At 35.5% G+C, this 17,768-nt stretch overlaps 3 protein-coding genes across 3 annotated transcripts; all 3 read right to left on the minus strand.

Annotated features, from left to right (window-relative positions):
• On the minus strand, positions 4,252-5,256 carry LOC110269280. The gene is made up of 3 exons (XM_021116999.1): positions 4,915-5,256; positions 4,472-4,645; positions 4,252-4,314 (listed from the first exon to the last, which is right to left on the minus strand). Exons 1-3 carry the CDS (start codon positions 5,254-5,256, stop codon positions 4,252-4,254), a joined length of 579 nt encoding a protein of 192 aa, XP_020972658.1.
• Positions 10,514-11,218, minus strand: LOC107627631 (ATP-dependent DNA helicase pif1-like). The gene has a single exon (XM_016330457.1). It carries the CDS (start codon positions 11,216-11,218, stop codon positions 10,514-10,516), a length of 705 nt encoding a protein of 234 aa, XP_016185943.1.
• LOC107627632 lies at positions 11,257-14,851 on the minus strand. Its single transcript, XM_016330458.1, has 4 exons — positions 14,265-14,851; positions 13,955-14,069; positions 13,630-13,692; positions 11,257-12,912 (listed from the first exon to the last, which is right to left on the minus strand). The coding sequence occupies exons 1-4, from the start codon at positions 14,849-14,851 to the stop codon at positions 11,257-11,259; spliced, it is 2,421 nt and encodes an 806-aa protein (XP_016185944.1).

The following is a 17,768-nucleotide window of genomic DNA, read 5'->3' on the forward strand; positions in this document are numbered from 1 at the left end:
TGACCTATTTTAATTGTTATATGTGATTAAGAATATTACATAATTTTCAAAGACTAATTTTAAGTGGTTTAAATTATGATTTATAAATTATGTGATTAAGAATTTTGTAAAAAAAAAAAAACTGTAGCATAATATATAAATAATTTTAGAAGTATACAAAACTAAGAGAAAAAAATATCCTTAAATTCAACCCATATTTATATGTGCAATGTCTAAAAAGAAGTATTGAGATTCAATTTTTGGATCAGTTAGAGTATTGTAGAAGTCGACCTTATTCCGAAGCGTGTTATACCTGTAGATACAACTATTTTCACAGAAAATATGTATGAGGAATTTTAAAAGAAAGAAATATAAACATTACTCCAAACGTAAGAGATGACTAACTTTATAAAAGATATATTCTCATGAGTTTGTTGAAATGCCATTGATATGAAATCAAGTACTGCAAGCATTAACGACTGGTAAAGAATAAGTTTATGAATAAAAAAGATAAAAAATAGGTTAAGTATATTAATATTTCTTATATAAAATTACCTCAATGTTGTATAAATTGTGGAAAGGCTACTACAAAATTTTCTTGTACACAATATTTAAGATTGTGTTGTCTGTTGGTTGGTCTTCGTTAGTGGTGAGAATATGTAATACCCTACCATCCAGAGCTTTACACCTAGGATGTAAAACGAGGTGGCGAGGTATTACAACCTCTAAAATTAAAATTCATACATATAATAGCAGAAAGAATATAATAGATTAGGAGTCTTGAAAAATGGGTAAAACAAAATTGCGAAATGAAAAGCGCCACGCTCCGGAAACGGTACAACTTGCATGTGAAGAAAACTATAACTATCAAACGTAAGATAACAAAAGTAGGAATAGAAAGTCAAAGGTACAAAATAACAAGCTCCTAACTCAGCACGCAAAGTCAAGGCTGGTCGAAGAATATTTAAATATATATACATATCCAAAATCCAAATGTACATAAACAAAATCCTGCCTCTCCATAAACCTCTAAGAGAGTAAAAAAGAATAAGTTATGCGGAGAGAAATCTAAGTACATACATATATATCACCGTGTAACAAAATAACCCAGTAACCATTTTGCTTCAGGAGCTCAAATGCCTAACAAGACGCCTCTCGACCTGTATCTGAAAAACAACAACATAGTATGGAATGAGAACCGGAGGTTCTCACTATGGTAAAGGTGCCACACACATAATAGATAAGGTCCTGGGAATGCCAGAGGTAATCCTAGAACACCAACACTAAGATTAGAGAGCTTACAGTATTAAACAAAAGCCATAAAAGGTGGTTTTCTAGGAGTATCTAAACCTAACTTAACTTAATCTTAAATCTAAGTCTCATACTGCCATTCCTCCATACCTCCAACTCCATCATGCATTTCACAGACAAATAAACAAATAGGGGCAAGCACAAGAAGGTTACAAATACTGCAGGTAACACATATACATTTAACATGGCAAGTACATTTAGGTACACCCAATTAAAGCACAAGCAAGTAATTCAAGAAATATGCATATGACGCATGCCTGTCTTATGGCTGATGAGGCTCATCTGTCGGTTATCCAGCCAATCCGACAAGTTCGAAAACCTTAGACTGTCCCTCGACGTGCATCCCCAAGAGTCTATGTATAGCTTTTTCTCAAATAATCAATATTGCTCAATGGGGGCTACATTCCCGGAAATTTATAGTGCCTGGTCACACTTACATCTTAGGGTCAACAGAGTATCGAGCTTTTAACCTGGTACACGTGGTGGCAAGCCACGGTACTTTACCAAGGGAATCTCGTATCTCAGATCATTTAATCATCCAAGCCAAGTATCATACATAATTATTCATTTGAATATCCAGCCAGGTATCATTTATGATTATTGGTAACATTTCATAATCAACCCATCGTTTCTCAACTCTACTTCACCTTCAAGTTATTCCCACCTCCTAACTTCATCTGACTTATCAGGTTTAATACAGTTATTTGTGACCATAGGAATGAAAATAGAGGTTTAGAGGTTTGAAATGTAGTTTAAAACATTAAAAATCATGTTTGCTGAAATAGGGTCCACGCGTGCGTGTGGCTCACGCGTACGCTTGGAAATGCACAAATGCAGCTCGGGCGCGCGCGTCCCCTTGTCACGCGTACCCGTAGATGGATACCTCATGTCACGCGTACGTGTGGATCACGCGTACGCGTGGGCATGCTTGCTGGTCCATCACGCGTACGCATAGAGCTACTCGCGTCGCACAAACAAAGTTTACATTCCACGCGTAGCGTGGACGTACGTCTTTTTTAAAAACAGCATCAGATCACCAGAGAGCTTCAAACCTTGCAAATTTTCAGCAGCATAACCACATATTTGTCATCCAAACTTCCGACGGGCATAACGCAATCGTTTTAAATCGTTTTCCTTCCGTTCTTCGAACGCCATAAATATCACGAATCCTATTTTCATTTTAAAACAAATTAAGAACAAATTGAAGGTCCGGAAGTCAAATTATATCTCGCCAAAATTCGGCCAAAACCAACTTTTACAAAAATATTCAAACCTCAATTTTCAATTAAAACTCCATTTCATTCCTTGTTACATATGCCAAATCTAACACCATATACCAATAACAAAACTCAACACAACTTTACACCATTTATCAACTACCATTCAATTACACTAAACAATTTCATTTCTCAACAACCCCCTCAAATATATATATATCAACAAAACCATCAAGCCTTCAATTAATATGCATGTAACCTATAAAATCATCAACTTAGCCATATCTCATTACTCATTTCTCATTGGAATGTCCACATAATAATAATCTCTACTATACAATCAAACCACATCATAGACATCAAGTATACTAAGCATTGTACCATTCCGTGCAATCTAGCTTATCCTATGGTTATCTAACCTAAGTTTTCACGGAACATTATATATTAAATGCAAGAAACCTAAACCATACCTTGGCCGATTTTTCACGTAACGACCAAAGTAATTTATTCAAAATCAAGGCAGCCCCTCAAAATTCAACAAACTCTAAGCTCAGCTTCCTCCAAGTTCTAATATTCACGATTTCAAGCTCCAATTATTTATTTTCAACCTAATACACATTTATAACACTTATATATCCAATTTAATACTCAAAACTCAAATTAAATGAAATTAAAATAGAATTATTGTATCCTCACCTTACCCAAGCTTCACATAAGCAAGAGTGAATATTTTTCTCAAGCTAATTGGATCCTAAAACATCAGAAATCAAAGAAATTCAACTTCCTACTCAATAGTTCAAGAATTGGGGAAGAGGAGGCTGAGGATGAAATAACAAGTTACCTATGAAATTTTTCCAGTAGAAACGTAGAGCTCGACGCGATGAACGCGTGGCCACGAACGGTGCGACAATTGGAGCTCGGACGGAGGAGCTACGGCGAATTGAAATTTGCCGCAAGGGTCTCAGCGTTTCTCTTCTCCCTGTACGCAGCCTTCAGCGCTTTGCTGAAAATGAAGAAGAGGATGTGGGTTCATTTTAAAAGGCTGGCCCGGTTGAGCCCACAGCCCGATTTAGGCCCGGTTCAACCGGTTCGACCCGTTCGGTCCAATCTTGGACCGTTTTCTTCGAAATTGGTGTCAAAATTCTCGTTTTGATGAGCTCTATCCTAATTTGATATAATATTTGTGTTTCTAATCTTCTTTATTAAAAACTAATTTATTGACTAATTATCTACTAATTTATCGGGGTTTACATCCTACCCACCTAACAAAGAATTTTGCCCTCAAAATTCAAATTCAGTCACCTAAAAAGAGATGTGGGTAGTCCTTTCGCATATCTGATTCGAGTTTCCAAGTGTGTTCCTCGATACTAGCTTGACTCGAAGCTGTTTTAACCAATGATACTTCCTTCCCGCGTAATCGTTTAACACTGGTGTCATTAATTCTCACCGGAATTATTAGAAGTATTAGATCTTCTCTCACTTGGTTCGGTTCCGGTTCCAGAATATGACTTGCGCCAGGAGTATATCTCCGAAGTTGTGATACATGAAACACGTCATGCAAATTCGAAAGATATGACAATAAGGCAATCCTATAAGCTATTGGCCTAATTCTTTTCAGGATCTCAAGCGGTCCAATATAATGGGGATTCAGTTTCTTAGTCTTAATAGCTCTTCTCACTCCAGTGGTTGGTGTAACTTTCAGAAAGACATGTTCCCTTTCTTCAAATCCCAAAGGCTTTCGCCTTTAGTCAGCATAGCTCTTTTGATGGCTTTGGGCTATGAGCATTCGACTACGAATCTTCTTTATCTGTTCAGTAGTTTCAGGTATCATCTCAGGCCCTAACAAACTTCTTTCTCCAGTTTCTTATCAATATAGCGGAGATTGACATTTTCTGCAATACAAAGCCATTCCGATGCTCGCATGGTAGCTATTGTTATAAGCAAACTCCACTAATGGCATATACCGATCCCAGCTCGTCGGCTGGCCCAAAACACAAGCCCTTAGCATATCCTCCAAGGTCTGAATAGTTCTCTCTGATTGACCATTTGTCTGAAGGTGATACGCAGTACCCAAAATTAACTGAGTCCCAAATGCCCGCTGAAAGGTTCCCTAGAATCTTGATGTAAAACAAGGATCTCTGTCAGATATAATGGTAGAAGGCACGCCATGCAATCTAACAATCTCTTTGATATACATTCGGGCTAATTCCTCCATTGTGCAACTTATTCGAATGGGAAGGAAGTGAGCCGATTTTGTCAGTCAGTCCGCAACTATCCAAATACCGTCACAACCAGATTGGGTTCTAGGCAACCCTATCACAAAATCCATTGCGATACTCTCCTATTTCCATTGTGGAATCTCTAAAGGCTGAAGGGTCCCTGATGGTATCTGATGCTCAATCTTAACCTTCTGACACGTTAAACATTTAGAAACATGCATTGCCACATCATTCTTCATCCATGGCCACCAGAACTTCGCCTTCAGATCCTTATACATTTTAGTGCTTCCTGGGCGAATTGAGAATTCGCTCTTATGAGCTTCCTTCAAGATATTTTGTCGCAGGTCTCTGACATCTGGCACAACAATCCGGTTCTTGAACCTCCACAGACCATCTTGACCTTCTGACACTTTCCAATGTTTTCCTTGTTCAACTGCTGGTAATACCTTACGTAATGCTTCACTATCTTGATGAGCCTTCAGAAGTTCTGATTTAAAATCACTTGAAATCTGCAGCTGACTCAAACACATAATTCCAGATTCTTCTTTAACTCCCAAATTCAAACCTTGAAATGTCTTTAGTAACTCTTATTTTCGCAACATCATCCAAGCTGCATATAAAGACTTCTAACTCAAGGCGTCCGCCATAACGTTCGCTTTTCCTGGATGGTAATTCAATTCAAAATCATAATCCTTCAGAAGTTCCATCCACCTCCTCTAATGCATATTCAACTCTTTCTGCTCAAAAAGATACTTCAAACTCTTATGGTATGAGAAAACATGAAACTTAATGCCATAGAGATAGTGGCTCCAGATCTTTAAAGCAAACACAACCACAGCAAGTTCCAAATCATGTGTCGGGTAGATCATCTCATGCGGCCTTAAATGCCGTGAAGCATATGCTACAACATTCTGGTGCTGCATCAGAACGCACCCTAAACCCTTCAGTAATGCATCACAATATACTTCAAACAGTTCATTTGGTTCAGGTAATACCAACACGGGTGCTGTAGTCAACCTGTGCTTCAATACTTGAAAGCTCTCTTCACATTCCGGAGACCAGACAAAAGGCGTATCCTTCCTAGTCAACTTAGTTAAAGGCAAGGCAAGCTGTGAAAATCCCTTAATGAATCTGCGATAATACCCTGCCAGACCTAGGAAACTCCTGATCTCGGTCACCGAAGTTGGTAGCTCCCAGTTCATCATTGCTTCCACTTTAGCAGGATCCACATCTATTCCCTGCTTACTCACCACGTGACCAAGAAACTTCACCTCACTCTTCCAGAAATTGCATTTAGACAACTTAGCGTACAACTTCCTGTCTCTCAGAATTTGCGGCATAGTTCGCCAGTGATTAGCATGCTCCTTTCCAGGTTTAGAGTAAATAAGAATATCATCAATGAAGACAATAACATACTTGTCTAGGTACGGCCGGAAAATTCTGTTCATATAATCCATGAATACTGCTGGAGCATTAGTTAATCCGAAAGACATCTCTGTATACTCATATTGTCCATAACGTATCCTGAAAATAGTTTTCGGAATATCTTTATCTCTAACCCTTATCTATTTTAAACCTAACATCACTCCAAACCGATCCACCCTTCTATGTTAACTAAATATTACTCCGTCTTAACAACTAATAGCCTTCGACCAATCATCGACTTGGGCTTTACAATTATCATTGTGCATCATATATTAATAATGAATATCACATATTAATGATATGCAAGGAAGTTTGAAATTCAACTACCAATTTATGATTACCTTGGGTCTGAGAATTGGATTCGGCTGCATCCCGGCGTTCCCTGCGTGGACAATCCCGAGCTATATGCCCTGGCTTCCCACACTTGTAGCATACACCTAGCCTGGCTCTGCATGGTCTATTCGGATGGTACTTCTTGCATCTTGGGCATCTTAAGTCTTCCGGGCGAGTACTAGTTTGCCCTTCTGAATTTAGATCTGGACGGTTGTCGTTCCTTCGGTCATTGTTCTGGCATTGAGAGCGTGAAGTAACAGAACGACCCCTCTTGAAATTTTGGCTCCTAAGTGTAATCTTTGTCTCCTTTTCCTTTTTCTCTGTAAAATATTCCCGGCGATTATTCCTTGCCAACACAGTTCTGCTTGAGCTTTCTCCCATTGCTTGACCAATGTTAGTTAACTCTGGATAACCCGTTATCTCCATTGGTATCATTGCACTTGGGGTATTATTCCTGCCTTCACATTCACTTCCACCATCATTGCCAATTCTAGCTTGTGGCTCCATCCAATCTATCGCTCGACTGGTCGCAACAGCAACAGCACCAATGACAGCAGCAACATTCGTCAGTGCGGTCACAAAAGTGGTCAAACTATCCGTCGGTATAGTTATCTCATTACCTCTCCGTCTTCGACCTCGATTACACCCACGACCACGCCCACGAGATGCCATTTGGTTTCGGTTCACACCAAACAAGTGATATTAAGGTGATCAGTCTCAATATCTCAAGTTTAATGCTTTAAAGTCCCAAATGCATGCTCACGAACACGTATGCTACACATACCAGTCTGATATTCTAAGTAGCACATAATCACACACAGAGTATGCTTAGAAGCATAATTATTTCGTCTCTCAGGCTCTACAGGAACGAACTACTCTGATACCATAATGTAACACCCTACCACCCAGAGCTTTACACCTAGGATGTAAAACAAGGTGGCGAGGTATTACGACCTTTAAAATTAAAATTCATACATATAATAGCAGAAAGAATATAATAGACTAGGAGCCTTGAAAAATGGGTAAAACAAAATCGCGAAATGAAAAGCGCCTCGCTCCGGAAATGGAACAACTTGCGTGTGAAGGAAACTATAACTATCAAACGTATGATAACAAAAGTATGAATAGAAAACCAAAGGTACAAAATAACAAGCTCCTAACTCAGCCCGGGAAGTCAAGGCTGGCCAGAGAATATATATATATCCAAAACCCAAATGTACATAAACAAAATCCTGCCTCTCCATAAACCTCTAAGAGGGTCAAAAAGAATAAGTTATGTAGAGAGAAAGCTAAGTACATACATATACATCACTGTGTAACAAAATAACCCAGTAACCATTTTGCTTCAGGAGCTCAAACGCCTAACAAGACGCCTCTCGACCTGCATATGAAAAACAACAACATAGTATGGAATGAAAACCGGAGGTTCTCAGTAAGGTAAAGGTGCTACACACATAATAGATAAGGTCCTGGGAATGCCAGAGGCAATTTTAGAATGCCGACACTCAGATTAGAGAGCTTAAAGTATTAAACAGAAGCCATAAAAGGTGGTTTTCTAGGAGTATCTAAACCTAACTTAACTTAATCTTAAATCTAAGTCTCATACTGACATTCCTCCATACCTCCAACTCCATCATGCATTTCACAGAAATAAACAGATAGGGGCAAGCACAAGAAGGTTACAAATACTGCAGGTAACACATATACATTTAACATGGCAAGTACATTTAGGCACACCCAATTAAAGCATAAGCAAGTAATTCAAGTAATATGCATATGATGCATGCCTGTCCTATGGCTGATGAGGCTCATCTGTCAGTTATCCAGCCAATCCGACAAGTTCGAAAACCTTAGACTGTCCCCCGACGTGCATCCCCAAGAGTCTATGCATAGCTTTTTCTCAAATAATCAATATTGCTCAATGGGGGATTACATTCCCGGGAATTTGTAGTGCCCGGTCACACTTTCGTCGTAGGGTCAACAGAGTATCGAGCTTTCAACCTGGTACACGTGGTGGCAAGTCACGGTACTTTACCAAGGGAATCTCGTATCTTAGATCATTTAATCATCCAAGCCAAGTATCATACATAATCATTCATTTGAATATCCAGCCATGTATCATTTACGATTACTGGTAACATGCCATAATCAACTCATTGTTTCTCAACTCTACTTCACCTTCAAGTTATTTCCACCTCCAAACTTCATCTGACTTATCAGGTTTAATATTGTTATTTGTGACTATAGGAATGAAAATAGAGGTTTAGAGGTTTGAAATGTAGTTTAAAACATTAAAAATCATGTTTGCTAAAAAAGGGTCCACGCATGTGCGTGGCTCACATGTACGCGTGGAAATGCACAAATGCAGCTCGCACACGCGCGTCCCCTTGTCACGCGTATGCGTAGATTGATACCTCATGTCATGCATACGTTTGGGTCATGCATACGCGTGGGCATGCTTGCTGGTCCATCATGCGTACGCGTGGACATACGTCTTTTTTAAAAACAGCATCAGATCACTAGAGAGCTGCAAACCTTGCAAATTTTCAGCAGCATAACCACATATTTTTCATCCAAACTTTCGACGGACATAACTCAATCATTTTAAATCGTTTTCCTTCCATTCTTCGAACGGCATAAACATCACGAATCCTATTTTCATTTTTAAACAAATTAGGAACAAATTGAAGGTCCGGAAGCCAAATTATGCCTCGCCAAAATTCGGCCAAAACCAACCTTTACAAAAATATTCAAACCTCAATTTTCAATTAAAACTCCATTTCATTCCTTGTTACATATGCCAAATCTAACACCACATACCAATAACAAAACTCAACACAACTTTACACCATTTATCAACCGTCAACCATCAATATATATATATATATATACTCATCTCTCATTGGAATGTCCACATAATAATAATCTCTACTATACAATCAAACCACATCATAGACATCAAGTATACTAAGCATTGTACCATTCCATGCAATCCAATTTATCCTATGGTCATCTAACCTAAGTTTTTACGGAATATTATATATTAAATGCAAGAAACTAAACCATACCTTGGCCGATTTTCCATGTAACGACCAAAGCAATTTATTCAAAATCAAGGCAGCCCCTCAAAATTCAACAAACTCTAAGCTCAGCTTCCTCCAAGTTCTAATATTCATGATTTCAAGCTCCAATTATTTATTTTCAACCTAATACACATTTATAACACTTATATATCCAATTTAATACTCAAAGCTCAAATTAAATGAAATTAAAATAGAATTATCGAATCCACACCTTACCCAAGCTTCACATAATCAAGAGTGAACATTTTCCTCAAGCTAATTGGATCCTAAAACATCAAAAATCAAAGAAATTCAACTTCCTACTCAATAGTTCAAGAATTGGGGGAAGAGGAGGCTGAGGGTGAAATAACAAGTTACCTATAAAATTGTTTCGATAGAAACGTAGAGCTCGACGCGGTGAACGTGTGACCGCGAGCGGTGCGGCGATTGGAGCTCGGACGGAGGAGCTACGGCGAATTGAAATTTTCCGCAAGGGTTTCGACGTTTTTCTTCTCCCTGTACGCAGCCTTCAGCGCTTTGCTGAAAATGAAGAAGAAGAGGACGTGGGTTCATTTTAAAAGGCTGGCCCGGTTGAGCCCACAGCCCAGTTTGGACCCAGTTTAACTGGTTCGGCCCGTTCGGTCCAATCTTAGACCGTTTTCTTCGAAATTGGTGTCAAAATTCTCGTTTCGATGAGCTCTATCCTAATTTGATATAATATTTGCGTTTCTTATCTTCTTTATTAAAAATTAATTTATTGACTAATTATCTACTAATTTATCGGGGTTTACAGAATACACAGACTATTTGATTGTCATAGCAAAGCATAGTGATTTGGATATTGCCTCCTTTTTAAGACAAATGGCCATTTAGATTCTGAAGGAGACAATGTAATTCTTAGAATTAGGACTTTTTCTCCCACACTTGAACCAGTCAAAATTTCTCCTTCAATAAACCATTTTCCAAGCTAAGTGATTTTTAGTCTCGTGCCATTGCATAATCCAGAGCCTTGGTTTAGATTTTTAAGAAGCCTTATTGCAGCGCCTTTTTTCAACCTTAGTGTGTGTGGTGGAAATCCTGGAAATTTAAGTGTGTTAAGAAACTCTGTTGGATAAAGTAGGTCTTGATCTTCAACATGAAAATCCGCTTTACAAATTGAATCAGAAGAGAAATAGATGCTTTCTTCAGTTGGTATCCTTTCCAATATATGGTCATTTATTAGATCAACCGTCTCATTTGTTGGAGTTAAGATTGCTCTAGGCACTAAGAAATTTGATTCTCCAACATGACCCTCCAAATCTTGATATATGTTGTCGACAATAGAGCGAACACCACTATCTGGGCAATGTTTTCCATTTCCAATGTCAAGAATCCAATTCGCAAAGTGTCTCATCTGTTCTTTTGATGCAGAATCTAAATTATCTGCCTTTAACCTCATATTTTGTTGTAGTGAATGAACCTCACAAACTTGCCAAAGATAAGAAGTCTTAATACATGCTTGAATGATGTCTTGTCTATCACCCTTGGGAATAACTGGCAAAATTTTCCAGAAATCACCTCCTAACACAGTAGTTATCCCTCCAAAAGGCTTTGCTGACAATTCTTCTCGGACACTTTTCATAATATCACGAAGGCTTCTGTCTACAGCTTCAAAGTAATATTTATTTGTCATTGGCGCCTCATCCCAAATGATTAAAGATGTTTGCATGATCAACTCAGCAAGTTGTCTACCTTTTTTATGTCACATGTTGCTTCTTCTGTTGGGTTCAAAGGTATTTTAAATCTTGAATGCGCAGTTCGACCACCCGGTAAAAGTAAAGCCACAATACCAGAAGTAGCAACAGCAATTGCTATTTTTCCTTTGGACCTGACTTTTGCTAGGAGTGTTCTCCAGAGATCTGTTTTCCCTGTTCCTCCTGAACCACTTACAAAGAACAACATGCCCAAACTGAAATCAATAGATTTAAGTACAATATCATGAATTCCTTTTTGGTCTGAGTTTAAACCACATAATAGTTGAACATATTCATGATGCATTTTTATACTGTCGTAGTTTAACTCTTGAAAAATAAGACGGTTGTTCATTTCGCTCATTAATGTGTCATTATTAGGAATTAGCATTCCTGAATAATCTTCTAATGATTTTTCCATCTTTCTCAGAATTTGCTCAATCTCTAGGAGAGAATAGTTTTGCAATTGTTCATCTGTCAACTGTAAGTTTGGGAGATCTAATAAGCGACGCTGCTTGTATAAAATATCCTCTGAAAGTAACTTCCAATTTGATTCCCAAAGGTGACATGGATCAACCACTTCACAGTGCACTAATATGGTGGAAAATAATTGGCAAAGCTGGTTTTCTGTACCCCACATCGAAGCTTCTTTAAGGCAATCATCCCATTCTTTATCATCCTCTAATAATCCAAGTGCATAGCATGTATCTTTGAAAGTGTCGTATACAATACCATCTATTGTTCTTATTTGTTCATAAGAGCAACTTCCTCGAACCATGTTGAGCAGCATACGCAAATAGTATTTTTCTCCAGCAGTAGGAGGCATATAGTACATTCTGCCAATACATCTGCATCTACATCTTCTTGTCCACAACTTTTCTTTCTTATTCCAGACATACTTCGTAGGGAATTCAGAGTATGTTAGTTGTCTGGCCTCAATGTCCTCAGAATTTACTTTCATCAACTCAGTAAACATTGTTGTCTCAATTCTTGAACGACTCATAATGTTGTCAAGTGTCATATGCCCTTGAAAATAAATTGGTTGTTGATCAGGAAGGTGGAATGATAAATGCTCTACAATTGGTTCTCGATAGAACATATCAAATTGGTAAATTCTCCAAGCAGCTTCAGCTGTAGAAATATATCTACAATCCAAGTATGCCTTTATCTCATCATGTTCCTGAATTCTAGTTTCAGATGTGGAGGCAAAATTCTGTTCATCTAAGATAAGTGCAGTAGCACAATCAGGTCCTTTATTGATATATTTGAATAAATATTTAACCGATCTAGATCGATTACAAAGCTCAACATTAAGATGGGCATCGTACTTGACCAAAAGATTCCTATTATATGGAACGACATGACGATTGTCAAGTTGGAGACCATTCTTTAATATATATCTGCCATTACCCCTCCTCATGTATATAGGGAATCCATCATTATCAAATGATGTGCTATCATGAAATTTTTTTGGATATTGCTTTGAGCATTTGCCATTAATCATGCATGGAGAATTATGGTTTAAAATCCCACAAGGTCCATGAACCATGAATCTATCAACTACACTATAATCAACAGGATCATTTTCTTTATCTGGTATTTTAGCAGAAATAATTTCATCAACCTGAGTTGCTAGCTGTATCTTGTCATCCGGATGTTAGAAAACTAATATATGGGCATGTGGTAGTCCTCTCTTTTGAAATTTTATCGTGTATACAACTATTTAAATAAAAAAAAGTTAGAACATCTAATTGCTGATTTTGATGAAATGAATTATACAGAATAAGTAAAAAAATGACTTAAACAGAAAAAATAAATAGCAAAGGGATTTAATGTAAATCCCGTAAGAAAGGATTTTTAATCCAATAAGAATTGTGTTATAAGATTTAAATATTCTCAATTTTATAAATGATTGTAAAACTGAAAGAATTTATCAAATAGATAAGAATTGTGAAAGGCAATTATTGAAAGAAAAAATGTATTTGTATAAAGAAGCTCAATATTTGCCGATTAAAGAAGTTAGAGAATGTTGCGTAACATTTAATTATGGATTTTTGAAATAAAATTTAAATTTTATTTATGGAAAAAAGCCTTTATAAATATTTGCTCCTAAATTGCACATTCAATACATTTATGGAGGATTAAAATTTTGTTTATGTGGTAACAAATTCATTTGCAAGAATGGGTAAATATTATATCCGGGTATTGTATTCCAAAAAGTAGATGTAAATAACATGAGTAAAATATTAGAGTAGTAAATAGATACATTACCGGCAGTGACTCTCTCAAATATATGTCAGCGTTTAATATCATTGATGAGCTCCATTAACTTTATAGAAAAAACACGACTGACAATGTCAAGTCTATCATCGCTTTTTTGCCCTTCAATATCTTCCAGCATATAATCATTTTCAGACTACTTTGGATTACAAGTAAAAGTTAGAAATAAGTCTGGATATCCAACATAGCGACATATTGCCATTGCATCCTGTACATAAATGAAATATTTTTTTAATTAACCATAATATTAGCAACCAATATCTTTAAAATGGGGAAAATGCAATAATTGTACACTATCAATATTTGATTTTGAAAGTATTGCTCAAAGAATAATTATTTAATTTTTAAATTGCTTTAAAACTTCTCAAAAATAATTATGGCATAAGTCAATTATTTACCTGATAGTTTTGTACTCGATATCGAGGTCCACCCGTGTAACTTGAAGCTAGTATTATCATTTTGCCTACATTATCTGCCATTACATCTCCTTGATTGATTGCATCGCTTAATCCACTATACAATTCAACTCGCAATTGTTTTTGATTATTTCTAATCCAATGAGGTCTCCCTTGTTCAATACAAGCATAAGCATCAACCATGAATTGTTATAATAAATGTCCACCTCGCAACAAAGTTTGGCATTCTCCAATTCTTTGATGAAGACGAAAAGCATAGTATTGTCTCATAGTGATTGTTTGTTGTTTGTACCTTCTACCTATTCGTCTATTAAAATGACTTATCCCTGTCCTGAAGCCATCTTCTCCATACGAAAACAGCAAAGGATATTGTAGGGCCATAAAGCTTGGATGTATTTCAGTTATTCTTTGAAGACCAGTTTTTTTATGTTCAATAACTATATCACGGTGGCATTCCTCCTCATTAGTGTACTGATCAACTAAAAGTGTTGCAACTTCTGAAGAAGAAGGTAGGTTATATTGTCTTCCATCAGTTACCTTTTTACTTATCAATCGAAGTTTGAAATCACGAATTCCATCTTCTTGATGTTTGTCTCTAGCCATTCTAAAAGATTGAACCAAGACATTATGTTCATCAAACATACGAATTAGATCTCTGACAACTTCCTCTTCAAGGGGGCTACTTCCATCATCATTGTTGAACATTCCTAATATATTTGATATCTCATTAGGTGTGTCATGGATATAAAGTTGTGCAAATTTAGCTTTTCTCCCATCTAAAGGAACCAAAGATCCAAGGAAATGGTAATTTTGACCATTAATGCGAAAAGTATATGGGCCACCATATTTATTAATTTCATGATCAATTTTTCCACCCATAGACGTAAAAGCAAAGGTAGCATTATAGATGCGAATATGATTCCTAAAATTTTTTGCAATGTTGCTTTCATGGTAATCCAATAAATTATGTAGCAAAGGAAGAGGGGGTTTTAACAATGGCAATTGGACTCTTCCTTCCAAGCAGAAAATGAAGAATTTCGGATGAGCTGTATTTATAATTTTGTGGGTCCTTTCTTCGTACCAAAGTATTACGCCACAATACTCACAGACGCATGTTGGTCTTCCAAAATTCCATACTTCATTTGTGAAATCTGTAAAAATTGAAATAAAGAACATAATTTAAATGATATATTTGCAATCAAATTAAATTAGTACCTAAAGAATCAGTTTAATAAAACATTATTTGTAATAAAAGAGTTCACTCAAACATTTAGTTGCCTTAATTTTGAACTATAATGTTAAGGGAAAATAAATAAAAACTTGGCCACTTACTTGGGTGTTGATTTGCTCGATTAGAAACAGCCCTCGTTGAGGAAGTAGTTGGTTGAATTTTTAGATTGCGTGCTACAGTGTTTAAAAAAGGAAAAGAATTAATTATGAGTAATGAAATTTAAAATTTACTTTTGGAGAAAAAGGGGAGAAACTATTGTTGAAAGTAAGTATACTTGAATTTTGAGTAGATCGAACACATCTCTTTTGATTTAATAATTGCCTTCTTTTGCGTCTTGCCTCTCGAAACACATCATATATTTCCATCTCATTATTTGTATTATCTGCGGTGTGAAGATATACAATAAAGCCTTAGTAAATAAATAAATATTATTATGTTTTGCAAGATTTACATTATACTTTAATCTCACCAATATAATTATGCACCATGGCAACCACAATACGTCTTGAAAGTGAGCTATGAATATACGATGATTGTCCACCTGTAAACAAAAAACTTAGATGAAATGCAGTTTTAAGCAAAAAATATACAATGAAGAAGTATTAAAAATACAAATAGGCTTCTCAAATTTCTTTCTCAATAATTGGATTTAACTAATGAATTGGACAATCTTATTACACAACAAACACTATTAATTAGCTATGAGCAACAACAATTAGAACGAAACATGTTACAAAATAATTTGTACTCACCTAAAGTGAAAGCTTACTTAGCAATACTACTTAACTTAAACATTGCTTTCTCTTCAAGGGTTGCAAAATAATTATTGAAGTAATTTTTTTAAAAAAATTATCCTTTTTTCATGCATCGTTAAAAGTAATGTGGGTAAACTTATTTACGGATTGCAAAATTAATATTGATGTGATTTTATTTTTAAAAAATTATCCCTTTTTTCACAGATTTTTATGATTTTAAATATAATGCAAAAGATTTTATTTTCATCCTACATAGCAAACAACTACAACAAACCATACGGATTTTTTCCTATTAATTAGCTATGAGTAGAAACAATTAGAATAAAATATGTTATAAAATAATTTGTACTCACCTAAAGTGAAAGCTGAATTGGCAATACTTTTTAACTTAAGACATAGCTTTCTCTTCAAGGGTTGCAAAATTATTATTGAAATAATTTTTTTTAAAAAAAATTATCCTTTTTTCACGCATCAATAGAAGTAATGTGGGTAAATTTATTTACAGATTACAAAATTAATATTGATGTGATTTTATTTTTAAAAAATGATCCTTTTTTTCACATATTTTTATGATTTTAAATATAATGCAAAACATTTCTTTTTCATCCTACATAGGAAACAATTACAACAATCTATACTGATTTTTCCTATTAATTAGCTATGAGTAGCAACAATTAGAACAAAAAACATGTTATAAAATAATTTGTACTCACCTAAAGTGAAAGCTGAATTGGCAATACTTCTTAACTTAAGACATAGTTTTTTCTTCAAAGATTGCGAAATTATTATTGAAGTATTTTTTTTTTAAAATTATCCCTTTTTCACACATCGATAGAATTTTAAATATAATACAAAATATTTTATTTAAATCCTACGTAATGATTCGTAAACAATTACAAAAGTATTTTTTTTCTATCCGTACCAAAAATCAATACAAAAAATAGAACAGAGTATGTTATAAGACTCTTTTGTACTAACTTGAAGTGGAAGCTAAATTGACACTCCTCTTTGACCGAAGATATTGTTTTCTCCTCATCCTTGCTTGTCTAAATTGGATAGATATAAGTGTTTCAAATAATTGTGTTTCTACATTTTTAAAATAGGCATCAAAATCACCTTATGAATCAATTTACAATAAAATAAGGAAGGTGCAATAAAAATTATGTTAAACAAACTAAGCTGCATAATCATATGTTGGAGGCACATATCTTCTTGTCTTCCTTTGTTTTGAAAGGATTGATCAACATAACAAAATATGTTATAAGACTCTTTTTGTACTAACCTGAAGTGGAAACTAAATTGGCACTCCTCTTTGACCGAAGATATTGCTTTCTCCTCATCCTTGCTTGTCTAAATTGGATAGATCTAAGTGTTTCAAATAATTGTGTTTCTACATTTTCAAAATAGGCATCAAAATCACCTTATAAATCAATTTACAATCAAATAAGGAAGGTGCAATAAAAATTATGTTAAACAAACCAAGTTGCATAATCATATGTTGGAGGCACATATCTTGTTGTCTTCCTTTTTTTGAAATGATTGCTCTCTGCCTCTTTAATCTAGCAATCTTGGGTATTAACTCTTCCACTCTGTCATTATCACTGCAAATCCTTTTACAACAAAGAGAATAAGACATGGTCAAAGAATGATAATCCATTCCAAGAAAATTGTGGAAGCAATACTGCACATGTGGAATAACAATTTGAAAATGAGGAATACATAAACGTAAATTGTGGAAGCAGTACTCCACATGTAAAATAACAATTTATAATTTGATGTTGAAATAATTTTAAATGCACATTAATTTTGG

Source organism: Arachis ipaensis, chromosome B02 (genome assembly GCF_000816755.2).
Source record: "Arachis ipaensis cultivar K30076 chromosome B02, Araip1.1, whole genome shotgun sequence".
Taxonomy (NCBI): Eukaryota; Viridiplantae; Streptophyta; class Magnoliopsida; order Fabales; family Fabaceae; genus Arachis; species Arachis ipaensis.